Here is a 17,717-nt window from a genome sequence, read left to right as displayed (position 1 = left end):
CAAGTTAGACACTGTTGCTATTTTTTCAGAATAAAAGTGATGCTTATGGGACATTTTATTACCAACAGATCATAACATTTGAGTAGCAGGCTGTAAAACTATCTAGATAGGCTGTTTTTCTGCTCTTGTGGATTTTCATTTCTGGTAAAGGTGGGATTACTCTGGATATAACAACCTCAAAACGAACTTGAACCAAATAAAGAAAAGACTTATTTTATATCAGTGTCATCTCGATGTTCAATGGACTATTGTGTCTCTGCTAGTTTAAGCAAGAGTCAACTGAAGATAACCTATGCCTTGAAGGCCAAAAAAAATTGCATCACAGATTCACCATCATGGAATCCAAAGGAGGATAGCATTAAGAGAAGGAGCACAATATATTGACATTCACATTAAATGAGATTATATCATAGGAATTTCAAGTTTGAGTCATCCAAAGTTTAAAAGAATATGAAGAAGGCCACTGCTAATTATAAATGCATGTGCAAAGGTTAGTAAAAGGTGTAATTTTCAGTTTGTGATATAAAATAGAGCCAATCCATGACTATTCTTCGGCTAAAACAGCACGTTTCCATGGAAACCACAAAAAATACACAAGTATTTTAAAACAAAATTATTTATCATGGCTTACCTACTGTTTGTATAAAGATCGAGGAAGCAGGAAAGCAGCTTTTGGAAGCTGTTGTAGTTAAACTTCATCAGGTACAAAAAGGTACAAAAAGGTTTACCTTGATTCTACCACCATGATGGAAGAAGCCATTGACCAGAGGAGACAGAAAAATGAGTGTTACAGCCTGTGCTCTTATTTCACAAACCACATCTAGTCCTGCAGGAAATGACCAGGGGTTCACCACGCATCTTTAAACCCACTTAATGGGCAGCAGCCATCAGTTGTCTAGGATTCTGCTAAACACCCAGGAAACTGATAATCGCTGCCTCATTTTCAGGCTCCTCACCGAGAGCTTGCTGGTAATTGAATTGGAGGAGTGGGCACTAGTGTAGTGGGCTTGGAGGAGTATCGCTACATATAATCAGCTGTGAAAGACAGAGGGGGGGAGAGAGAGAGAGGGAGAGAGAGAGAGAGAGAGAGAGAGAGAGAGAGAGAGAGAGAGAGAGAGAGAGAGCGAGAGAGAGAGAGAGAGAGAGAGAGAGAGATGGGAAAGGCTGAGAGGAAGAGAGGGCGACTTACATCTATAGTACTTATTTACTGCTGACACTCAGCACTTTTTGTTTTGTTGTGCTTCAACACTTTAAGCATTATTCTCATCACTTACTCCAAGTTAGCTGACATGAAGTCAGTGAGGACACATTGTCCAATGATAGGACAGCCTCTGCATGCATGGCACGTCAATGAAGGGAAAAGGAGGAGGCAAAACAAAGCACATGCTTGAAATACCACACTGCAAGGTCCTCCCTGCCGATTACCCTTCCCAGTCACATTGGCCACAACAAACTCCCCATTTGGCAGACAGGTGGCCAGGTAAATGCATTTTGCAAAAGCTGGAAGGGTTGGCACACGATACTGCTTTTCAAAAAAACAGGCAACCATCCAGATGTCTGTGTGAAAAGAGGTTTAAATTACTGTCGCACTGAAAATTGGAAAACAACAGCAAATGCCAAAACACAACGACAAATCAAAAACCGCAAAAGCATATTGGAATTTCAGCCATTTATTTTCTGTAAGCTCTCCCATTTTTCCTGAAGTGAGATGAAAAAAAGTAAGCATCTTATCTTATTTTATCTTATTCTGTGTAGAGTCCATAATGCATGTTTTGATGTCAGAAACAAGTTGAAACACAAAGAAGACACCTGAAGCACAAAGCGTAAATAGAAATTTTGCGAATCACAAAGAGATGCATCATCTCAACATATCACTGATATAATTTATTGATTCCTAGCATAAACAGCCATCAATAAGTGTTTTCATGATAAACTTAGCATTTGGTTCAAGTACTGTCAGGCATATGCACAGATGCACTGGCATCTGTAGAGCTTATCCTCATTTAACACATCTGTCTTGCTACATCATGTTCCATGTTGTCTCTCTGCTGTAACACTTTGAAGCTGCTTTCTGAAGCCATGGTTTCAAGGCACAACAGCACAGCTTTATCAGTGCATTAAATTCATGTGATTGTATTCCAGCTGCATCTATATTAACTTATCTATCAAAATGTTTGAAATTCAAAAATAAAGTAAAACCGTTTTTAAGAAACAAATAATTAATGTTCTGAAGAGCTAATGCCAGAAAATTACTCTGATTAAATTTTTGGTAGGAACTTGACAGCATAACCATAAAAAAATGTAACCCATGGAATTACATTCAAGTGAACCATTTAAGCCTACACTCTAGATTTATGAGCACCTGCTCCTGTGTTACCATCAGTAATCAAGAAGGTTGTAAGTTACAATGGTATGAGCAGAACATGAAAATACTATGACTTATTGCTGTGTACCATGAAACCACAGAGCTGTAAAATTACTTGAATGATTTTTCTGTCTTTATAATGACCTCAATTTCACACAATCAGCAGTCAGACATGATACTGAAAGGGTACTGAGTCACAGGACAGAATATATGAGACACGTATACAGAACGATGTAAACATGTACTGTGGATGTGGGAAAAATGAAACAAATATCCTGCTAACATTACGTCAATGTTGGCCTGCGCACACATAAATGTAGTCATACAGGCACTTTGTACCTCATTTGGAGGATAAAGTGAAAGAAAAGTAAGAAGGTTGGTGTAATAAAAGAGAGAGACAATAAGAAATGTCTGCAGAGATGTGCGATATACCCCAAAAAGGTCATTAAAATATGTGAAAGAAGAAAGCAATGGTTTTATCAGACTCAGAATCAGACTTGAGACCTTGAACAGTTTTGGCATTTGTTGGATAAATATCACAACTCAGACATTAAATGCTAAACAAGTATGTCAAAACTATTGAAATATGTTGCATGCTTACAGCTTTTCTCTTATTTTTGGCCTAATTGATACCATCTTAATGTATTTTGATCCATTTTATTTCAACTTTTCAGAATGTTTTATTACATTAGAAAATACAGTTGTTATGCAATGTTACAGAATTTTTACAAACAATTCCCCACCTTATAAATATTGATCTCAAGTTGTCAGACATTAATTCAGTAGATTTGTCCTGTATTGTAAAATAAAATAAGTTGAGCTACTGGATTTTTGGTCTACCTATCCAACAGGATTCTCTTTGTGTTCAGAAAATTTACAGGGAGGAAAAGATGGACCAGAGAGCTGGAAGAGAGGCAGGAGAGAACAGTCATTATTCAGAATGAGGTAGAGGAGAAGAGGGGTGCAGGAAGAGGAAGAATAGCTGCTGGGAGGTCCAAGTAAAGATTTACTTTTTGTGGTCATCGAGTTCAGTTGGAGGTCAGAGCTTTATAAAAAGTAGATGCCAAAAACATCATTTAAAGATGTGAATTTTTTTCATTTTCCTGATGTATAATCAAAATCAAGACATCAATCTGTGAAAGTTCAATATCCCTCCTTAAAAGACATATTGTGAAGATGTATCTCCAAATCTGTCTTCTCAACAACAGGTTTGGAAAACATAATTATGAGTGATTCACATCTGAGTAGATTCATTACCTCCCATTCACAGCTTGGGCACATTGTGAGGGAAGCCTCATTCCCACTTGGCGCAGTCCCATTTACAAAAAAGATTTTAGAACGTTTGTATTTAAAAAAAAAAAAAAAGAATTAGATGCAATTTACTGATTTTGTTTAAACTCTATTTTACAGCTCATATTGAGAGCTGGTTCAGAAAGCATGCATATGCTACATAGGTGGATTTTTTTTTTAACCAATTAACATCAAATTCTTCTTTATTTGTTCATGGATGGTCGTGGAGCTTTGGAGAAAAACTGCACCAAAAACGAATTAGGTTTAGTCTTATGGTGTTGCAAGTTCAAGCGTGCGTGTTGGGCATGTAAAACCTTTAGCTCAGTTATTGACGTCATCATATGTCAGTCTTTATGGTTGGTTAACCACTGCCATGATATGATTGCTTCAACAAGTGTGCCTTCACTTGAAGTTATGGTGCTGTCTGCATAATGAATACTGATAAGATTGTAAATGATGTTGAAATGGAATGTTTAACCTTATATCAACCCCGTGAGTAAGCCCGTTGAAAATCCACCATAATAACTATTTACATTTTATTTCTATGAATTTTCAATTTTTAGAAGCAGAGGTTATTTGCTTTTCAATATACGTTTGAGTACATTTAAACCGTCTAATCTCTCATATGTTGCATCATTAATTTGCATTAGCTGATGTAAAGCCATAAATCAATCACTGATCAAGAAAGAAAAGGTTACAAACTAATCTGGACTAAAATTACCGTGAACAAATTACTTCCTTAACCACTCATAAATCCAACATAAAAGTGCAGTTATAACAAGTTGAGGTGTTATTTTTCAATGATACTGTCAACACTGATTGTAATTAGTAGCACTTACAATTGCTGGCACATTTATCACTCCTGCCCAGATCAATATCACTCATCTGCATTGATCATCATTTTCACAAGCTGTTGCCCCCAAAATAAATGCTCTTTAAATCAGTTCTGTATGGTAATACATGTGTTAAATACATGTGTTAAAGACTTAGATGTACACACAAACACACACACACACACACACACACACACACACACACACACACACACACACACACACACACACACACACACACACACACACACACACACACGACACACACGTGATCAATAGTAAGTACAAACAGATGGCATGCATCAAAAGTGCAGAAACACGCAACATATATTTTTGATATGTATATGCAATGTGTGCCACAGCAAAGAACTCTGTGGGGGAAGATTTGTGTGGATAGGAGACAGAGCAGCGCATTGATTTCGCAGTGATCAAAAGAGGCTGGACATTGAAAAGGCTATTAATCATACAAAGACATGCCGATGCTAATGACCACGCCACAGCCTAACACTACATCTCTTGTCAATACGTATGCAGGCAATACAAGCTACCGACAAATGCAATGATGGCAACATGCATTTAGAACACAGTGGACGATTTGTTTCCTTTGTGAAATTTAGTGTATTTAAAGATAACACTGATCTAGTCTCTTTTATTGCCCAAATATGTAAACACCATTTACTGTTTCAGCATACAGTTACATACAATGCCTACAAGGCGGATCATACATAGTATAATAAAATAGTAATAGGCTAGGTTTGTATGAAATCATGCCAGAAAAGCTTATATTACAGATATACATGTTGAATGTTCCTGTATTGAAAAGAGTAATAGCTTTGGGAAAAAGAAATTCCATTCAAAAATGAAGTCAAGACTATCCCAAGGGGAAAAAAGGAATATTCAAATTGTTTTTATTATTTTTCCACCAGGCTGTGGAGTACAAGTAAAGTTAAACTCTTCCAACTAAGGAAAATATTACCAAAATTATTGTCTGATCTGTTAGACAAAAAGTAAACAAAAAACTGTTTGCTCAGAAAATTCTGGAAAAATTGTTTTCAACAACACACAGCGGATACTAGTGGAATATTATTTAAAAAAAAATAAAAATCACAAACCAAAGGTATAAAAGTGAACAAACAAATTAAAAAATCTATTTATGAGATGCACTCACTTACTGGCAGTATAAAACATGCATTCAAAATAACTGAATTCAGATGCAGATTGGCAAATCTGATGGAAATCATAGGTCTATACATGCTTATTAATAGTAAAATGTGACAACCACCATTAAGTTAATAAGCCTATTTTAACGCTCTCACTGACATCATTAAAAGCTTTGGCTTTCAGAACATAATGAAAGGTTTAAAATTGTCTCTTTTATGATGAAATCTTTTGTATGACCGCATGATTTTGTAACATGTATGCAATTTAGTGTGATGCTAAAGACATTCTAGGTTAGGTTAAAAGCAAGCTGTTACGTGTGATTGTCAAAATCTACATAGAAATTACACACAGAGTTCTGATTAGTTGTCACACTCAGGAACAGAAAGAGATTTAATTAGAACGGCAGTCAGTGAAGCTCATCCCTGCACCAAAGTACAACAATACTTATATAAAATAATACAAAAAGCTGTAAATATGAAGTGAAAGTATAGAATTGTAATTTTCAATAATTGAAATATGATGGATCCTGACTTTCACTTGGATCTGCATGAAAAAGAAAGAAAAGAGTAGATACCAGCCCCTAATTTATTATCTAGTTAAAGGAAAAATTTAAAAAAAAACCTCTAACAAACCAAAGCCCAAAACCCTGGAATGGCACCAGAATTTAAGGGAATGTGTTTTGGCCCATGGCAATTTCACAAAGGTTCATGGATGACAAATCACCCCACAAACAAACGGACATGTGACCACCTTGGCAAAGAGAATCATAAACATTTACCAAAACTACATAAAATGATGAAACAACCCAGGTTGTAGGTAAAACAGGTCTGGAACCAGATGTCCATGTAGGTTCTCAGTCATCCAGGTCAGGGTCATCCAAAAGCTGTTTAAGTCAATCCAATGGACGTTATGAAAGTTCTTGAAGATGTTTCGTCTCTCGTTCAAGAGACTTCTTCAGTTTTGAAGTCTCATAGTCTAGAACTGGACTATGACAGCTGACACAATTAGACTGTGATAGCTCCAATCATTCCGTGAACTGAAATGACTCACTATCGAGTTGCAGAATCAAACCATGCCTCCTAATGGATTCCTTAATTACAGGTCATAAACTTTCCCAGTCCAATCCACTGGACTAACAGAATTTAGGAAAAACATCAAATAATTGTTTACCCAAAAAATATTGAATGTTCATTAAGTTCTTATCAGTGTCTTTATCGTTTGTCTATGATGATATATTTGATTCCTATACTTTTCAAGTGAATCTTTGCACTTATCGTTTTCTTGAGGTTTAATTGTTGCTTGAATGTGATGGTGCTTCACTGCATTCAGTTAATATTTTGGACCTTTCTCCACAAAGGATTTCCAAGGATTAAATGTCTCTGTATATCTGGAATTCAGGCTTCAATATTTCACAGAAGCTCAATATTTTGTCTTGAAAGAATGGTAAACGGTCAATTTAATCTCAGTGTGCCCATGGTGTAGGATGCTCCCTCAGGCGTCATCACTAATGATAACCGTTTCTGAATTGTTATCAATTCTGTGTTTTTGGACAAATCTGCAATTTAAAGGAAGTAAAGGCAAATAGAGGTAAGCAGAAAATAACTCAAGACACACTCTATGCAAGTCATCAAAACTCCCACTTGCTGGCTGTGAATTCTCAGACAATAACCTCTGTACACACATGGGCTCAATCAGGTTCTGCTGCACAGACTGGGGGGGGATAAATCCTTGTTAATGTCCAGTTCAACATATTGAGACGTTTGAGTTCACATGTAAAGCTTTATATATTATATAAAGATAAGGGTAGCGGTACATTCATTGTGAATGACAGTATGTGAAAGCAGCTTATGATGGGATGCTGCTTAAGGTGGGAACGGTGTTGCCATATCGACCAATGAACAGATTTCTCCCACCATATGGGATATAACATAATTTCATTGCGGGGAAACCTCTCCTCTGTCAACAGAGACAGATATTTGGGGTAAGCTGGACCACAGATTCAATGGACATTTGTTTGGCACATCACCACAATGGCTTTGTAAGACGGGAAAGCATTTGTGACTCTCTAGGAGCTCAACTGTGATTTGAGATTTACTGTGATTAAAGATTAAAAAGAAAGGCACATCTTCTGTGCAATATGCTCAAAAATAAAATCTAAATAGGTCCTGGTGAATAAAGGTAATAAAAACAAACATTTCCGGATATATCACTCCTGTTGAACTTGAACACACAAGTTCAGTGTCCATTCATTAGCTCACTGCGTCTCTCACAAAGTGATTAAAGACATGAAACTCTCCAGTTCAATATGGTCCACTAATGAAAGGCAGGGCAGCAGCATATGGATTTCTTTCGGCCGATACCACTCTCTGAAAATGATCTCCTTCTAATAGCTGATATCAATAATTATTTCACCATTTGGTATTTTAAAAAGAAGTTCATTCATTAGCAAAAAATGTCAGCACCCATGAGGACTAGTCCAGGGAGGGCTAAGGACCCCTTACAGTGTGTCTAGTAAATCACACTGCATCGGTTTTCTATTACATATCTACATATTGGCTGACAGAAAACAAAAATATACGCTGCACACTGCTGCCTTACTGTATTGGAATGTGTATAGGCTGTATTCTGTGAAAGTAATTTTGTCTTGCATTATCAGCTTTATTCACCAGCTGCAATTATCGAAGCATTAGATTACATAATAATATACATTTATGTATCATCAAGCCCATGATTTATTGACCCAGTATATATATTGTGCATCCCTGATGAAAAGCTGAAATGGGCGATAAAAACACACAGAAATCCTTGTTTCCTCCTCCCCAGCCAGACAGTAGGTTAAGGTTCAAAAAAATATGATAAATGCTTAAATTTATTACACCACAAAGGTCAAAAACAATTTGTTTAACAACCCAGGGAACAAAATCCCCCCACAGGTCCTAATGCCTAAGTGGGTGTGATTTAGCTAAAGCCTCACCACTGTGTACCTGCCTGTCCCTCATTTAAAGAATTTGAGCTAAGCTGTTCAGCTCTGCGATACAGTGAGAAGAGGCTCAAAGGATTTCGGTATCGGTCGGTGGCTTTCTTAGTTGATCAGTGGTTAAAACTCTCTTTGTCCAGTTGCTCATGAGGAGCAACAGAACCTCCAGGGTCCAATTTCAGCCTCTTATCTTGTTTGTTCCAAAGCCATTTTAAATCCAAATGTATCTCCAGAAAATTTGTCTGGCTACAATCCCCGTCCAATATGACTAGAAAGAAGATAAATTAAATAGATGTCTAATTTTGATTTTGTTTTGTCTAGCCTGACTCTTTACCACTCAATGTCCCTTTTTCATCTGACAATTATAAAAATTCTACCTCCAAGAAGATGACAAAGAAACGTCAAAGAAATAATTAAGCATCAGATATTTCATTACTTGTCTTGGATTCTGACAGAAGCTGGATTATTGTCATTGTTGGATGCGTTAACAAAATCATATACAGTGGTATAAAAAAAACGTTTGGCCACCCTGATCATTTTCAAGATTTTTATTTATAAATCACTGGTTGTTCGGGTGAGCAATTTCAGTTAAATATATCATATGGCAGATGAACACAGCGATATTTAAGAAGTGAAATGAAGTTTATAGAATTTGCAGAAAGTGGGCAAATATTATTTTTTTAAAAAGTAGGCAAGTGCCATTATGGCCACCCTTTTTGTTTCATTAATTTTAATACCTTAACACTAATTAAAATAACAAAAAAATAGTTTGATCAGCTTGTTGAGCCTTGACTTACAGACACAGGTGAAACCAATCATGAGAACAGGTATTTAAGGTGGCCATTTACAAGCTGTTCTCCTTTTGCCTCTTCTCTGAAGAGCAGCAACACGGGAGCCTCAAAACAGCCTAAAAGCAAAGATTGTTCAACATCAGGGTTTAAGGGGAAGGACACAAAAGGCTATCAGAGATTTCAGCTATCAGTTTGCGAGGAACATAGTGAGGAAATGAAAGACCACAGGCACAGTACTAGTTAAAGCCTGGAGAAGAGCAGATGAAGAACACAACATTCTAAGACTAACATTTGCTACCCACTGTAAAATTTGGTGGTGGTTCCATCGTGCTGTGGGGCTGTGTGTCCAGTGCAGGTACTGGACATGTGATTAAAGTTAAAGGTCATATGGATTCCAGTCAGTATCGGCAGATTCTTGTGAACAATTTTCAACAATCGGTGACAAAGTTGAAGCTACTCTGGGGCTGGATAGTTCCAACAATGACCCAAACACTGCTCAAGTTCTACTAAGACATTCTTGTTGAGGAAAAAGTACAACGTTCTGGAATGATCACGTCCAAATTTATGCACCTGCCTAGGGCCTTCTTTTATTTAAATATTTCACACTTTCTGTAAATCCTATAAACTTCACTTCACTTCTCAAATATAACTGTTTGTCTTCTATATGACATGCAGTAATCCTTTGTGCATGCGCGCATCAACACACACGACTTCACCTCATCGCAGATTTTTAGTAGGTAGTCAAGAGATGCCGTGTGCATATTTTATTGGCTGATGGCATCCGGAAGTGCGCTACGTTCCGCACAAAAGTGCTTTAAACAGTCCATCAGAGGGTGGAAAAAGGTAATGCAGATAGAAGGTGGTTTAAGGTGCTGATCAAAACATCCAGTGCTTTATAAAGGAAAATCTTGAAAATTATCAGGGGTGCTCAAACTTTTTCAATACCACTGTGTGTAAATGCAAACAAACAAAGATACCATAATGTGACATACAATAAAAATCAAGACATAGACAGTAGCTGTATTTCTCAGAGAGCAGCGCAGCTATCAGGGCTTAAGCTCACAAGTTAGCAGAAAATTAAACATGACAGGCCAGATGATATGAGCATCTCCACAAGTAGAACAGAGCACAACACACTCTTGACAGCACAACAATAATCCCTGAAGCACCCAGACAGGATCACAAAAAGTTGAGGAAAACATCACCTACGTGGACTCGCTTTCATCTCATTCAGTCAGATGAGTTTTATTTTCTGAAGCACACAGAGTCAATTTATTTTTGCCAGAAAATTTAAATGCAAGCAAAGAAGGAGTGCTAGAACTTCAAATAAAGTTACAAAGTTGGTGCTTGAGAAACTCCGACATCACATTTACTGGATGAAAAACTTGCACATAAAGTGAACACAAATGTAAATGCACACATATAATTTCTTTTATGTGTTTGTACATGACAAAGACAAACGGTGTCTGTGTGCATACAGCACGTGGTTAGTTTGTGTGTGTTTATTACGTAAGCTGAGAGCAGAGATCAGAAAGTCAGGCAGCTTTACATTAGTCAGCAGATACAGCAGACCACATCATTAGTCACTCTGACACCCACTTCGGGCCCCTGGTTTATTTATGAGGCCAAGCTCAACAACTACTCCCCTTTTAACACACACATGCAAACACCCCCTCCTCTTCTAATAATCCAACTATAAAAGCAACAGGAGACCGATTTCTCATCGCAGGTCTCACTCCAGCAGCGTGACAGGTACCGTAACCGACAGAACCGACAGACATGAAGCCGCTGCTTCATCATAAAATTAAAGAGCAGAGCACCCTAACGTTGGTTTTCACGTTTTAGCTGCTCTTCATCTGCGTCCCGACCAAACAAATCATCCCCAAATCAAACATCTGCTAAACACCAGATCTTCTGGGCAGGTTGTGAATCGCGGCGCTTGATAATAAGCTGCCAAGTGTGTCAGAGCAATGAGCTCACAGCCATTTATGGCCACCATGACTCTGACATTTAGTAGGATGCGGCAATTTGTCAGCCTCTCAGTCTGACTCACACATGTTCAACAGGGAACGCTGCTGAAACTCATTTTCAAAAGGCCCACTAGTGCAGGAACACATAAGTGTGTGTGTGTGTGTGTGTGTGTGTGTGTGTGTGTGTGTGTGTGTGTGTGTGTGTGTGTGTGTGTGTGTATTTGTAAGTATAAAATGACTAATAGATGAGTGATTCACCTCTCTACCATAAAACAACTGGTTGAACTATACGGTAACATAAAAAATGAAATAAAATAGGTCATGGGAGAGAACAGATGAACGTATCGACATGCTTCTCATGTTTATCTTATAAAGGTCAAATCAGAGCCGATTCACAACCTTGTGACGGAAACCAACGACAACAGCCGTGGAAAAACTGCCGACGTGCCTCCAAAAAATGGAGAAGATTGTGATACCTTCGCACCGAGACTTACTTAATTGTCAATGCCATCGAGTGTAATCCACACAATGAGTAAGGGGGGGTGGGGGATGAGAAGTGGCTCTCAAAATATGAGGTCACCATTTCCTCATCACAGGGCAGGTAGAAGAGTATAAAGTAGGTAATGATATAATCTATGATTCTCCATTTCCCGTTCAATGTTTTTGTTTCATTAAGATGCTTTCAACTTTCCCCTTTCCTCTACGACATCCTGCTCCTCCTTTCTCTCTCCTATCAGTGAAATATAAAGGGCATGCAATAACAAAGCCATTACAGTAGGAGAACAACTTAATGGGCTTGTCCCCGTGAAGAATTCCACAAGTTAAAAGAAAACAAAAAAACACAATTGGCAGTACAACATCTTTTGTAATCTCCTTTCATGGTGCGACTTCTGGCATGTTCGTATATTTTTAAGCCATTCGCATCATAATTCAAACGTTACACACGTGTCACAGAGCACACACAGACAATATTTGCAACCAGATGAAAGAAGGGAGGTCTCCATTGCTCTTACCCAAGCGTTGTCATGGTAACGATGGTGTACCAGAAGGAAGCTGGGATGCTGGTAAATTTGCTGGAACTTGAACCCTTTTCCGCATAGAACATGACGGTGGCAAAGATAATTATGGCCATAGTGAGGGAGAAGAGGAGGAAGCCCAACTCGGAGGCGCAGCTCTTCAGTGTGTATCCCAGGATACGCAGGCCCTGCGAATGGCGGGAGAACTTAAAGATTCGGAATACTCGGAATACACGTAGGGTCACGAAAGCACCGCTCACGTCCTCATTGTCAGTCATCACCAGGCCTATGTAGTAGGGCAAGATGGCCACTACATCGATGATGCTCATGACGGACCTCATGAAACGGTAGCGACTGGGCGCTGCGAACAACCGCATCAGGTACTCCACTGTGAAGATCATGACGCAGGCTGTGTCCATGCAGAAGAAGGCCACGGTGTAGCGCTCGCCACATGGGACCTCTTTCTGGTTGGGCACTGAGCCGCAGGGCACCGTCTCCACCACGTTGGTGATGACGGAGACGGCGATGAAGAAGCCGGTGACGTAGTAGAAGACGAGAGCCATGGTGGAGGTGTGAGGGTTCTCGAAAGCCCGCCACATGGTCTCTCTGAAGGTCATGTTGGGCAGTTTAGCGTCCTTGTTGTCCTCCTGGTCGTCCATCAGTCGCTCCGCGTTCTCTCTCTTCCTGTCTTTGTACTCTTCGTAGCAGCAGTCGCCGATGATCTCTGGGACGATTCCGAAGAAAGCCAACTCCTCGTCGTAGGAAGTGATGCACTCGTAGCGCGGGTAGTGGAGTTTACCTGTGCGGTAGAAGTTGAGCACGCTGCGGAACACGTCAGGATCCCGGTCAAAGAAGTACTCTTTGGTCTCCTCGTTGTAGAAGAACTCCTTCTCGGAGCTCCCCAGCAGGGTGTCTGGATAACGGTCTAGAGTGTTCCTCCACGTCTGGAAGCGCCGTCCGCTGACATTTAGAATTATCAACTCATCTTGACGCTTGTTCTTCTCAGTGGGCGCCACTGGCATGGGCAAATTGGCTACGGGCATCCAGCCGATCGCTGCCGCTCGGGCAAAGGGAAGCCATGCCGCTACTCCCGCCGCCATGCTGTGTCCGGCTTGGGGTGTAGAGAAGAACAAGTCCAGTGCCTTCACAACCAGCTTGACTTCAGCTCATTCAACATCTGAAAGGGAAGACAGCAAGTTTCAAAGGATACCAAAAGTGACAACATTGTTTTGATTTTGGTGGACAGTGATGCCAGTCGATGAGAAATAAAAAAGAGTCTGTCAGAGTAAAATATTAGATAAGTCAGAGAGAGTAAAGTTGGATCAGAGAAATGCATCTTGTGAAAAATGTAAGCCACTATAAAAAAAAAGGGGCTGCAACAATGAAAAGGAACAACTCATATCTCGTCTAGCTGAGCCAGCAAAATATATCTTTAACAGAAATGTAATTTAGAATCACACTTAAGGCCAGAAATCTTTGCAGTGAACAATAATAAAATATATATCCGATATGGTAAGCTTTAATACGATTACAGGGTCATGCTGCAATTTCCACTCAGCATCATCTTCCCTATAATTACTTTAAGGCTTTATTTCTCACATCCTCTCTATTGAGTTAGAGTTAAGATCTGTCCTTTGGACCACACTTTACTGCGTCTTATATTTTAAAATTGAAGGTGAACAGGCAAAGCAGCTGGATCAAGCAGTAGAATGTATTTCATTTAAACTGTTTTTAAACTCTTTACAATGCTACAGTCTTAAATGAGAGGTGGGAGCAGGAGAAAACCTGTTGAGTTCCAACAAGAAAAAACAAATATAAATCGCATTTCGCGCAAAATCAGGGAAAGGGATCACGATTATTACAATTAAATTCATGAGTTAAATCATTTTCACGGGACCCGTTTATTATCATGCGGGTTGTTTCTTTTTTTTTACAATGTTGATGAGAAAATGTCTACAAGCCCTCAGTAGAATAAAGAAAGATGATAGCATTTGTCGGAACAGGTTGATCACCAAACACTTCACAACAGCAGCTTTATCTTACCGGTTCTAAATTCTCCATCCAAAAAAAAAACAAAACCAAAAACCCCACGACCTCCTTCCAGAGCAGTTTAATAACGAATGGTCGGTTTGGTTATTTCTAACAGCGTGTGGGATTTAAAAAAAAAAAAAAACACACCAGGAAATGAGAAGTTATTTAGCGGAGAGGAGAGCCGCGTCAGACAGACGCGACTGCTGAGGCGAAAACCAAAAAGTACCGGAGACGGACGCACCGCAGCTGTTTTAATTCAGTTTCCATTATGCGAAGGGAAATAGATGATGACAGGACTCCGTCGTGCCGACCGTCTTAGGTTGGCTGTCAGGATGAGTGGTGAGAAGAGGCTGAGGAGGAGGAGGAGGAGGAGGAGGAGGAGGAGGAGGAGGAGGAGGAGGAGGAGCGCTCTCTCTCTCTCCCCCTCTCTTTCTCTCTCCATGCGCAGGACGCATTGTGGACTCAAACTGCAGTTGTAGGAAACCTCGATCAGGAACCAGGAGGACGCGCAAAAGAACTGGGTTTAGTGGCTGATGAGACTAAAATTAAAGCGATGTGACACATGCCCGCGTCATCACTCAATATCCATCAAATGTTTCTTTTCCTCGGGGGCAAAAATGAATTAGAGATCCTCACACTTCACGGAATTTAACCAGTGATCACACTTAACGTTTGATGGAAATAACATATAAATACGTCAATACTTCATCAGGTATACTGTACTCAATGCGGGAGTTTCCTAAAAGATGAAATGTATGGACCTATCATACATCCTGTTGCTGCTTAAGGATGTTTTGTTTTTTCTTTGTATGTGATTTTGAAAAAGTTGATTTCTTTCATTGGTACATATTACAAAACCCAAACAAACCATTAATAGCAGGTTTAATGTGGGCGATTTATTAATCACACGCATTTACTCTTACACAGCCATCAGTTAACATGATTGATTTGACAAATGTCAAAGCTAATATTAACTTTCTAAGGGAAATGTACCATTATGCAAAACCTGCCCGGGTGATTTGGAGATGACCAAAATAAGAAATCTGTAATTTTACACTTTAATACTAGATATATTTTCATTTTATAGTTTCATTTTATATTTTAAGCTTATCCATCCATTTTCTTCCACTTTATCTTCTGCAGTGAGTCATGGGGAGCTGGAGCCTATCCCAGATGGCATAGGGTGTGAGGCGGGGGACACTCCGGGCACAACGCCAGTGCGCCGCGGTATTTTAAGTTCATTGTCATCAATATAAATTTGAGTTTTCATCCAATGATAAATGTAGATGACGCTGTCACCATACTCATTTTTTAACCAATCAGATTGTGGGTTTGCCATGTTGGGTGCATTCTGTGACATCTTGGATGGAACCTTCTAGTTTGTCCTACTTGATCATTTATTATTATTATTATTATTTTTAAATTTTAATTTAATTTAATATACTGTACTTTAGTAATCCTCGAAGGGAAATTAAGAGCGTTCTTCCCCATCGTGTCTGATTATTGCAGAGTAATTACGCTAGCTAAAATAAAACTTGCTGGTGTCTAACATCTTTACTGGAACTGAAGTCCTCTGGTGTACTTTAACCAAGTCTTTTCCCTCAATGTAAATCATGAGCATTTTGGATTGTTTGATGGAGTGTCACCACTCCTGTTTCAGAACCAAAGACAGCGCCATTTGTTGTGTGGGAGCTTAACACTTTGGTTAAAGCCATTTTTTTTACGTTGACCCCTCCTGAACTGCTGACATCTGTCAGCTCTCTAGAGTTGAATACTTGACAGGTCCAAATTGCAAATGGACCACTGGAAAACCCATTCAAACCCTGTGTGCATACATTAACTACAATCAGTTGCATAAAAGAGAGCCTTGAACAGGCTAGACCTAATGATAATTAGATGCGATCCAGAATGTGGTCAATGCGAAAATATAACAGGCAGAGAAACCTGTTGCAGTTGCAGTAAAGAAAAGAAAAAGGTTAAATTTGATAATCAGAACTAATGTGAACTCACAATAATTTATGTATAGGCTTCAGAAAGATTAATAGGAATAATTAAACATTCAGTTCAAATTTTTTATATCCAACAACAATGGAAATGACTTGGCTAGAATTTTTATTTTTTTAATTATCTGTGCAGCAACTTCTTTAATGTAGTTGTCATAGCAAAAATACTTTACGTGCTTCTGATTTTGAAATGATTTCCTCCTGCATTGGGTTCAGAGTGTGAGTGTTGGACATCGTGACACGCAGACCTGACAGCTGTGGCAAATCAAGATCCTACCAAAGTGTAATTTAATTGGCTGCGGTCATGGTCAGCTTGGACCTCTGTGGTCTCGGTGGGTAGAGATGCTGGAAACAATAGGTTAAGAAATAACTAAACATTAATTGGAGGACATGAAGTTCATCAGAGAGCAACAATAAATAATGAGCATAAAATATTTTACTGTATTTCTCTATCGAGGGAGTGAGCTGCTTCTCAGCTCTGGCGGAAAAGATCTGAGATCAGTAGAGAAGCAGGCGCAGCTCTTCCAGTCCCATACCCTTCACACCACATTGATTTAAAGTTCCTGTATAGTCTATGTAATTCCTTTTGCATATGTAATTATTCTTAGATATTTCATGTATTTCTGATGAATTCAAGTTGATTCAGTTTGAAATTTTCAGTGCTTAAAGAAACATGTCAGTCAAGCCTGAAATCTATGGAATGGCCAATGATGCTCGGAGCTCATAGTTGGGAGGAGAGTAATTCCTGCATGAGCATGGTCATTTATATTCATACTTGGACAGTGTCAATGTCTCTGTCCCCACATTATTCAATGCTTTGCAGAACAAGATGCAGCTCTAATTGAGTCAACAGGGATCATATCCTTCCAATACATATGGTCCACTAGAATATTAATAGGGTTAGAGCGCAGAGTGCACAGCACATATGGTTATCTTATTCTAGTTATGGATATGCATGTGCACAGCATATTGGTCTTCATGAGCTTTATAGACTCTTGTTTGAAAGTGACAAATTGCTAACGATTAATATTACGACACAGCGTGATGCACTTGAACACAGGCACACAAAAATACACAGACAATTCTTGTTTATGCCTCTGTGCCCTAGCTACTGACTCAATTAAGTCCCTTACTGTAAACTGGTCCCTTGATAAAATATAAATGCACAAAATGACCTCACCTTGTGAGCAATGCCCCTCACTTTTTAAATCCAGACTATCACAATAATAGAAGTTTAACACACACACACACACACACACACACACACACACACACACACA

General features: G+C 39.0%; 1 protein-coding gene across 1 annotated transcript in view; it reads right to left on the bottom strand.

The window, feature by feature from the left end:
- Positions 1-14,741, bottom strand: part of kcnd3 (potassium voltage-gated channel, Shal-related subfamily, member 3) — a 93,113-nt gene extending 78,372 nt beyond the window's left edge. Inside the window, exons 1-2 of the mRNA XM_068337525.1 lie at positions 14,447-14,741; positions 12,401-13,580 (exon numbers count right to left, since the gene is read on the bottom strand). Coding sequence (XP_068193626.1) covers positions 12,401-13,503 — 1,103 coding nt within the window. The 5' untranslated portion in view covers positions 13,504-13,580; positions 14,447-14,741. The remainder of the gene's footprint in view (positions 1-12,400; positions 13,581-14,446) is intronic.
- Positions 14,742-17,717: the final 2,976 nt, after the last annotated feature.

Source organism: Antennarius striatus, chromosome 2 (assembly GCF_040054535.1).
Source record: "Antennarius striatus isolate MH-2024 chromosome 2, ASM4005453v1, whole genome shotgun sequence".
Taxonomy (NCBI): domain Eukaryota; kingdom Metazoa; phylum Chordata; class Actinopteri; order Lophiiformes; family Antennariidae; genus Antennarius; species Antennarius striatus.
This window is presented reverse-complemented; position numbering and strand designations above follow the sequence as displayed.